Here is a 10,252-nt window from a genome sequence, read left to right as displayed (position 1 = left end):
ATATAGATAGATAGCTCATCGCACGTCTCCAATGAAACGTTAATATCTATCTATCTATCTAAAACAGCATCTTCCTCCTCATGTCTTGATCGTAGCAAGAGCTCGACTTCTCAGGACGTAATGGAGCAGCGGGTGTTTGGCATAACTGTTAAGTTTTGGACTTGTGGCTACAGGTAATGTCGCTACTTAGCGGTGGTGAAACTAGCGTATATGAGGAGGGTTTAATACGATCACGCATTTTACATGATGGGTGGCAACCCCAGTCTATACTATAAAAATCTGATTAAGATTAGAGCCTAAATACGTTCTATTTCCAAAACAGAAAGGCTACGTAATGTTAGCCAGCTAACAAATTACTATTGCTATCCTAGCACATCAACTAACGGCTAGAAAAAAACATAACACGTACCTTCGTAGTGAAACTGGTATCAATCAGCGAGGACTTTGTCCAGTTTAGATTATGTTGATAAAGAAAAATTGTTTGCAAATAGTGATATATCTTTAAATCGTATTTGTGGCAGCTGCTTTAGAGTCCAGAAACAGCTTTAACTACACACACCGGAACTGAAGATACACCGTTTCGAGCCATAACGGAAGTTGTGTGACGTCATGTGAAAAGGGTCTATACAGCAGATTCAGTTTGAATCTATGAGCCATTGTGACTTAACAGTCCCACTGAGAAAAATATTCCTTATTGAGGCACATCCTGCCCTCTACTGGAAAGAGAAAACAATGCAAGAAAAAAAAAACTTGTTCCTTATCAGTGATCCCTCGTTTTTCGCGGGAGTTGCGTTCCAACAATAACTGCGATAAGCGAAATCCGCGAAGTAGAGTTACTGTATCAAGTTACAGCCCATACACTGTCATCAACCAGTCTTTTTAGTCTTACTGTTTTGTGATATTTTGTTAAGACTCAGTCTTTTGTAGCAGTTAATGATAATGCAGTCTGTGAGATGCTGCCAAATAGGGCACCTGAGAAATTTGCTACATTTTAAAAAGAAAATAAAAAAAAAACTAGACAATAATTTAAGTAGTGCAGCTATTTAAATTTAACTGAAACAATCTCCTAAACAATCATGTTTGAAACATGATTTCAAACATGTTTGAAATATGTATGGCAAATTGCATCAGCAGTAAAATAAGAAAACAATTCCAGAACACGCCTTAGGGGGGCGCTCTATTGCAATAAATGGAGACAGCCATATTTCATATCAGCATGTAGGTAATTTGGAAAGTAACAGCTGTTGTACAAACTTCTTCAAGTATTCAAGTTTTATTTTAATCTTCTCAACAAAGAAACACAATTTTCTAATGAAACAAGCAAAGTAGTCTGTAAGAAAAGGGATCCTTAAATCACTCTACAGCCAAAACATGAATACGGCCCTGCTGCTTTGCACTTATATGTTAAGCAAATAAAGTGAATTTATTCACATTTTAAACAATTTTCAAATGCTCATTTATTTTAGTATGCATTTCAGAAACAAAACAGAATATTGCTCACACAAGATTCATTTAGCCAACTTAAATAAATTGTCGTGCCCAAAGCTGTTTCAGTGACTACAATGAGATTAAAAGCAAAAAAACATTGCTTTTTTTCAGCAAAAGCAATGTTTTGCTGAAAACATTGATTTCAGCAAAACATTTCTGAAAGCAATATCCACTTTTAATTTCTCTGCATGATCTTTAAAAAAAAGTTAAAAGTTAAAGTTGCACTCTGACATTTTCATCTGCGTCAATCACCCAAGTTAACCAAATTGAGAGTGTTCTTGAATTGTGGTCAAGGCCAGCACTACACCTGCATTATTGAATTATTAAGCTGTTGCTATGTTTGGTTGACTTGCTGTTTGAGTTAAGTATTTTCAGGCGTTTATAATACAGAAGCCAGTCGGTGCATGTCTGTTGCTTTGTGTAATCTGATGTCCATTTCTTCCTAATATTCATACCAACATCTTCATTCATAAAACAACTTCATATCTCAGCTCTCCAGACACTAATATTACTGAAAGCACTTATGACTGACTCTTCATTACAAAAAAGAAAATTAGGATAACTCTTAAGTAGACATAATCCATTCATTTATACCATAACCCAGTGTATAATTATTTCTATTAGTAATTATATTTATAATAAAGGGGAGGTCATTTTGAAAATGATTATTCTCTACCAAATGGTTTAGATTCAAGTGAAATAGTTTGACATCTACAAACTGGAGCACCTTTAAAATAAGCTTTACAACCCAATGTTTAACTAAATGAAAGCTGCCACCATTCATATAAATGTAGTAACTGAAAAGCTTCAGTTACTGTAGGGCCTTTTATTATGATGCCGTCGCTCAATATTAAATCGAGTTTAACAAAAACTTGATTTCATCACATCACGTCTTTTTCTGCATCAATCCACCTGCATCACACTGCAAATGTTCAGACTCAACTGTAGAAGACAATCACATTGATTCCACAATAAAAAAATGAACAATCAGACTTCATAAAGTTTTATTAATTTCATAATGGTAAGCAAGGGATAACATGATGTGGTAGAAAGCAAACAGTGAGAGCAATTACTGTGTTAAGACTGCAAGTACTTCTATGCTATGGATCTTAGTACATTTCTCATTAGGCTAAAAATGGCTTTAAAATTGTCCAGTTGGAATAAACAGTGATATTTGGATCCTGTTTTTTTTTTCAAGAAAAAGTAAATGATATAAAAATGTTAGAAGGTCAGCAGGTCCTCACAGGAAAAATGTGTCTTTTTCAGACGCTCATGGTGACCTGGATAAACTACAGAGAGAGAGACATGACCAGAGTTAATATGCCACTTTTCATCATCCAACAGTAAATTATTTCTACTTATTCTAATTTTAAAAATCATGTTTCGACAATATTCTGCAACTACCTGACCTGCTAAGCAAAAGAAAGCTAAATATTTATCAGATTATTTTAAATAAAAGGAAAGGAAGATTGCAAAGGACATTTTTAATTCTTTTGTTAATAAACCAGCTGCACAAATCTGAGGTTTACATCCAAATAGAAGTCACAGATCTTTAATTTGAAATTTGTAAAGAAAATCTGTTGAAGTCAAAACTGGGACAAGAGAGTCTGGTGTATCTTCACATCTGGACCAGGCAAAAGGTCCAGATGTGTTTTGATTCTCACCATCTGAACCCAGTGTGTAAACTCTGAGTTTTATTGACAGTACTAGTCTGGTCCCTAACCAATCTGTTAAACTTCCAGAAACTAAAACAGGAAATTTACTTTTGCATAAACTTACGTCATCATACTGAAAAGAGGCATTTCCACTGTGGGTCGTATCCCTCCTTCGGAATTGATCTAAAAAAAAAAATAAAATAAAAAAACACAAAAAGTGCAAAAATTTAAACCAAAGCAATTAGAAGTGTTACATTGAGACAAGAAATACATAAAATAAATTTTAATTGCATAAAAATAAACCAAACACTAAACAAAATGCTAACAAAGCTGACAAAATATAATTTTATCCTTTATTAGATGTTTAAATCTCCCTAATAAACATTTAGGCAGGGTAGTGACTTAAGGACTGCAGTGCTCCATTTTGGTCAGGACTCTGGCAGCAGCAATTTGAATGAGCAGATTTTTACAGAGATATGGAGCCACTGCATCATAATAAAAGGCCCTACTAAAAATAAAAGCAGAAACCAGTTTTTCTGGATCTCGTTTCAAAAGGAAGCCTTTTATTCCTGGCAACATTTTTAAGGTACAGTTGGCTGATTTTAAGATATACTTTATTCAGTCCAAGTCCATATGTAGGGCCGATGTCCAGCCATCGTCTTGGTCTCTATCCAGCAGAGGATGTGAAATGAAATAAAACTGAAACTGGTTTTCTTCATAAAATGAAGAAGTTAGATCAGATGATTTGATAAAATGTCTCAGTAAACTGAAGCTGATGTTGGGAAGCAATTGACAGATTTTCAGTTTTGAGGTACACCACATATTTAACAAGTCATATTTTCCAAACCACAAAAAATTTCCATCACATCTGTGGTTTAAACTGTGAAAAACGGATAGCATGCAACACAAAACCACAAACTTATTTTAATTTTCTGCCTACCTTAACATATACACCTGGAATTTACTTATTTTTTATATTCCATACAATACTGTTTCAGTATTTCTATGTTCACTTGTATTTTTTGTATATATAGATTTTTATATTGGTTGTGCTCTGTCCTCTGTACTGCTGTAACAATGTCAATTTCCCCAAACTCAACCAAACTGGTCCTAAAATGAGTAAAGATAAACATGCACCCATTTTTCTGCTGTCCAGTTTTTAGATCTGCGTATTTTCATGTTTTTAGAAGTAGAAACAGTATTGTTAGGGTTTCTGTTTTCATACCAGCTCGACTCACCAGTCAGAGCTCGGAGTCTCACACAGCAGCTCACAAACTCATCAAAAGGAATCCTGCCATGGTTGCTGTAGCGCTTCATGATGCAGTTCATGGCCTGAGGGCTTAGATTGTAGCCTGCAGAAACACGCAGGGTAAAAGAAATCAATCATCCAACCTGCGACACAGAGTGACTTTTACTCTACATTGAAGAAAAAGACATGATGCAATGTCAATTAAGAGAAATTCCAGCACAGTCTTAATTTCAGCAAACATATCAAAGTTGTTTTGAAGAGTTGAAAACAATAAAAATCGTTAAAATCAGTGCATACTCATGGTAGTGATGGCCTGCTGCAGCTCATGGCCCTCCATTGTGCCGCTGTGGTCCCGATCGAAGGATGAAAAGGTGGCTTTCCAGCCGGTCAGGGCCTGGCACAGATCCTTGAACTCATTAAAGCCCATCGTTCCAGACATGTCCCTCTGTGAGAGCATTTTCAGTCAAGGACCTCACACAACTGAAGAAATGAACGTCATTCAAGACTAATTTTAAAGATTAAACATGTTCATTTGATGTACTGTGGTGTTGTCAATAACCAGAAGAGGGATTGGGAATCTTCTATTGTGAAGATTTTCCCCAAAAACAAAAACATAAAAGGCTCTCATTTCTGTAGCTAAAATGTACGGAGCCCCCCAGGGGACATGGGGAATTTTTTTTCTTTTGCGTTCCCTCGCAAAACTTTTGCGTTCCCTCGCAAAAGGTTTTGCGTTCCCTCGCAATAATCTACTGATCAGTTCATGCGGCATAATTGATACTATAAGCCTTTTTTACGGTGGAAGCCGTACTTTCTGCTTTAATACAAGCTTATAAGGTTTTTCCATGGACTATTGAGTTATTATCGCGGGGTAATAAGTCATCTGATTGTGTCTCTATTGTGTTCGTGTCTGAATGGTTTAAAGGGCAGCTTTCTGTGCCGTTCCATCTGAGCCTTAACAGACATAAACATGCAGTAAATAAATCGATTTTCAATCAGTTTTTTGCACCAAAGCGTTAATAATAATAAACACGTTTTATTATTATAAAACACAGCAAACTAATGGTGGTAGACGGCCGCACTGGATTAACTCGGGGAATCTCTTCTGTCCGTGTATCAATCAACTCCTAACCTCTTCTTTGTTCTGTCACAATTATCGATTTTTTAAATTTTTATTATGCTCCAAACTTTGCGAGGACTGACCCCCCAGCTCACCCGCTGCCTCACACACCGAGCCAGCAGCATCACCTTCCCATTCATACTTCATGACAGTCACTCCCACATCGACACGCCCACCACCAGGTGTCAAAGCCGCTGCTCCTGTCATATCAATAATTACTTATTTCATTCATATTGCTCTTATAGAGCCTCAGTGAAAACGTGTTTATTATTATTAACGCTTTGGTGCAAAAAACTGATTGAAAATCGATTTATTTACTGCATGTTTATGTCTGTTAAAGCTCAGATGGAACGGCACAGAAAGCAGCCCTCCATTCAGACACGAACACAACAGAGACACAATCAGATGACTTATTACCCCGCGATAATAACTCAATAGTCCATGGAAAAACCTTATAAGCTTGTATTAAAGCAGAAAGTACGGCTTCCACCGTAAAAAAGGCTTATAATATCAATTATGCCGCATGAACTGATCAGTAGATTATTGCGAGGGAACGCAAAACCTTTTGCGAGGGAACGCAAAAGTTTTGCGAGGGAATGCAAAAGTATTGCAAGGGAACGCAAAAGAAAAAAAATTCCCCATGTCCCCTGGGGGGCTCCGTAAAAATGACACTTTTCAGAAAAATATTGTGAAAACTGGCATAATTTTTCATCCCAACTATAAATCAAAGCATTCATCATTTTACAGTTGATCATCTTAAGCTGGAGGTAAACAGACAACTAAAGTATTTTCTTAACCCAATCTTTGTTAAAAAAGAAGGAAAAACTATTTAATATCCAATGCAATAGCAGAATATAAAGTATTCTTACATAATATTATCATGCAAACCGTCTACTTTAACTGTTTTTTTTCATCCATTCTGTTCATTTCACTGCTGATTATTTTTGCAGTATTGGCGTTTCTCTGTTTATTGAGGCAGTTTGCATGGTGGTGTTGTGGTTAGTTCAGCCCCCACATACCTGGAATTTCTTAAACATCTTGTGGTTTAAGTGTGACTAAAATCAAAACATCTTTATTTGATTTAAAGCAAATCAGAGGTATTAACTGTATTTTCATTGCATTTCTTTTTCTTCAGATGTACATTTTTCTCTTACATAGAGAATTTTAAAAGCAGAGCATGAGACATATTTTGTCTCTAAATGTTATAGAACTTCTCTTAGAAAGGGACCAAACCGCAACAACATCTGATATGAAGTGTTTGTTTCCTACAAGAAAATAAACCAGTTGCTTTACTCAGATGTCTAAGCTGCATCAATCCCAGCCCCCACTAACCACTAACAGACTAAAGTGGTTAAAGATGGAGACTGTGTGTGAGAGGAATATCTGGGCTGATGAAAAGCACATCTCTCTGAAGGAAGTACTCTGTGTAGTTTGCATGAACTTAAGTGAATCTTGCATTCATTTTGACAAAGAGTCAGATGTGATAGTCATGTGTTTTGGATAGAAAGTATATAAAATATTCAGTTTTTTGCAATTGTTGACAAATTTGAACCTTGTATGTTGCCAAAAATATTAACCCAACCCCATTTTTTCTGTATTTTACTCCGTCTATGCAATGCATTCCTTTCCTGACAGGCTGGGCATTAAATTCATAGGGTCTTAAATAAAATTTTTACTCAAATGTGATGTGGTTTCCATATAAGGAAGGATACATCCAGCATGTTAATCATCAGTCGGCAGGATTCCAGGCTGAAAGCTGCAGAGAGAGAAGCACACGTAATCAAACCCATTCAGGAAGCTTTAAAAGAGGCAAACAATAAAACACAGGTCCTTTTTACCTATTGTTTATGGTCGCAGGGCATAAAACTATGTGAAACGGCTTGTGACGACCTTAGTTTTAACCCGATTGTGCTTAATCACAAACTGGAATAGTTTATGTTTAATTAAAAATGGAAATAAATTGCAATATGTCAGGATAAAGAGCCAAAAAGACCATAAGTAACCAAATCCTCATTCATTTAAGTGGATAAGTCCACTAAAATGTTTTCCTCTTACGTTGGTATGATCCAGACATGCCGGACTGCGTGAGGCAGCGCTGCAGCTCATCCGCTGAGATCTGCCCATCCTGACGAGGTTTCATGAAAAAGATGGAAGAACAACACACAAACCAGTCAGATGCATGTTTTTATTCATTTAACATTTACTCAACTAGTTGAGTTATTAAAAACAAATTCTTTGCAATAATCTGGCAGCGAGGTTCTTGTAAAGCACACTTTAAAAGAAACAACAAACAATTCACAATATTGTTAAAATTAACAGTAAAGACAACACAGAGACAGGGGCATACAACAAAATTGACATCAGATTTATTTTACAGGTTTCAGGGAGGATCTTCTTTAAAATAATTATGCAGAAACAAGTACAGAAGCATCAGAAACACTTTGCAGTTCTCATCGTCTCTCACCTGTCCAGCCACCTGGGAGAAGTATCCATACAGAGGATCTTGTTGCTGAGGGGGCTAGAAAAGGAACGCATAAGATTAAATCAGTGATTGTTACATTATAGTTGCTAAATAATTTCTCAACTCTGGGGAGAAATGCCAATGTAGAGCAGGGGAAGTTACTTCAAAGTGTTGAAAATCATTTAACTGAATCCTAGAAGAGAACAGCTGCATGTCATGGTTATAAAGCAATCCTAATTTTAAAATGGATGGGTATTTTGTTTTACTGAAAAGGTCATAAAATCTTCTGAAAAATCTTTTTTTTTAAACTCAAAAATAAAAACGATAAAAGAAAACTAAAAATCAGAAATGCATTGTTTCTTTACAAACCATTAGAAAAAGCACACTGGTTGAATCTTTTATTATGATAAAGTGAAACAATAGTTATGTGGACAACCAGACCAGTTGATATAGGTTGTTAGGTCTTTCTCTACTATGTTTGTTACATATCAGTCAGTGGATCGCCCAGGGGCAGAAAGATGTGCATTGATGCAGAAATGGAGATAACATTGTAGCTGCTTAATTTTCTTTTTGATTGAAAAACACTTCTGCAGTGACTGGTTATTTAAAGTAAAAATTTTGATTGACTGATTCAGTGGAGGACATCTTATCATGAAGGAACGCCACCCAGCCTCACCCTCAAAGATACAATAAAGTCAGTATAATGAAGTCACACACATCAACCTTTCAACAAGAGCTTAAAGTTCAAAGGTTAATCTGTTATAGGCATATATATGCTTGACAACTAGATTTTTTTCAGTCAGTTTTCATTATTTTGTTCATAATTTATGAAATAATTAATCATCTGGAGATAAATATGAGTCATCACTACAATTGAACAGAAGGATGAATCAAAAGAAACTTTTTGAGTCTAATGTTAAAAAATTAAACTAATTAATGTTTAATTAATTTTAGTTGGAGAAACATCAGCTTAATTTAAGAAACAAAGAAATAATCATTTGTAAATGCACAAAATTAAATTAACCTATTTAAATAAAAAAAATACCTGCAAACTTGTGGGATTTATAAAATAATTTCTTTGAACACTAGCAACGTCCTGCTGTTTCTAATTTATCACTTCCGCACTGTTTGGGTCAGATGTCCGATTCGGGACAGAAGAACAATAATAATCAATATTTAACCTTAAATCACTTTGAGGTTAAATTTATCTCACCATTCCTGGGAATCCACCGCCCGGAGCTCCATATCCTGGATAGGCCATTTGATTGGAGTGCAAAAAACAACTAGTTAAGGACTTTTACAGGAAGGGAGTTGACTGCCGAACAGCACAAGCTCAGAAAGCGACCAGTGACAACACTGAGATAACCGAGCAGCTACAATACAATTTATCTTGAAGAATTGAGCTGTAACTGTGGGAGGACAACGTAGAAAAAAGATGAGGAAGAGAGAAGGCGTACAAACATTCAGATGTGTTGTTAAATATCGCATTTCCTGCATTTGACCCACCTATCTACCTTCTAATTGGAGGAGAGAATCCACGTGACATAATATTAGCAAATCAGAGCCCAGGGTAGAGATACGAGATCAGAAACTGGAGAGTGAAACTGATATGACCCATAGGAAGTGCTATCAGTAAAATGTACTCGTAAATTAAAAAAAAATGACATACATATTATAAGAAAGGGAAGAAGAGAGAAAAACAGAACAATGCGCGTCTGTAAATAAGAAGATAACATCTGTGCAACAGCTGAAGTAAATCTATGGGACTTTTTCAGCTGATTGAAAATCGACTTTGACACGCCTGCGGGATCCAGGTCACCACCCTGGTCTTTGAACAGATTTTACACATAGCCTAGGACAATACAGATAAGGAAACTACTGCCCAGATCAAAAGATTTTATCAAAAGGATTTTACTTCACACCATCAGTTAAAATCATTTAGTAATTTTATATAAAAATGTACAATGTACTATATGTACTAATGTACATATTTGCAAATAAAAAAACTTACAAAATGTATATTCTTTTAAAATAATTGCATGGATTCACAGCATTCACAGCATTAAAGTTATTTTGTTTTAAAGATGTACCATTGAATTTTTGTAGACCAACAAATCTAAGTCACGAAAACAAACTGAAATTGGAAAACACAGGAATGATCCTTTAATTGCAAGCATTACATCATTGACTGAGAAAACAGAACCAATCAGCTTGTTTTTACAGGATGAAACGCATGTGGTCGCTTCAGTCCAGAGTGACCCAGCCCGGTCAGATTCTTCTTC

The 10,252-nt window shown here is 35.8% G+C and overlaps 1 protein-coding gene across 1 annotated transcript; it reads right to left on the bottom strand.

Annotated features, from left to right (window-relative positions):
* Positions 1–2,475: 2,475 nt before the first annotated feature.
* On the bottom strand, positions 2,476–9,471 carry sri (sorcin). The gene is made up of 8 exons (XM_015000632.2): positions 9,184–9,471; positions 7,974–8,027; positions 7,565–7,634; positions 7,222–7,265; positions 4,690–4,837; positions 4,382–4,495; positions 3,268–3,326; positions 2,476–2,777 (listed from the first exon to the last, which is right to left on the bottom strand). The coding sequence occupies exons 1-8, from the start codon at positions 9,229–9,231 to the stop codon at positions 2,751–2,753; spliced, it is 564 nt and encodes a 187-aa protein (XP_014856118.2). The 5' UTR covers positions 9,232–9,471; the 3' UTR covers positions 2,476–2,750.
* Between the last annotated feature and the right edge of the window lie 781 nt (positions 9,472–10,252).

Source organism: Poecilia mexicana, unplaced genomic scaffold (genome assembly GCF_051168715.1).
Source record: "Poecilia mexicana isolate PSO_F unplaced genomic scaffold, ASM5116871v1 scaffold_16, whole genome shotgun sequence".
NCBI classification, from domain to species: Eukaryota; Metazoa; Chordata; class Actinopteri; order Cyprinodontiformes; family Poeciliidae; genus Poecilia; species Poecilia mexicana.
The sequence above is the reverse complement of the archived record's forward strand: the minus strand, read 5'-3'. Positions and strand labels throughout refer to the sequence as shown.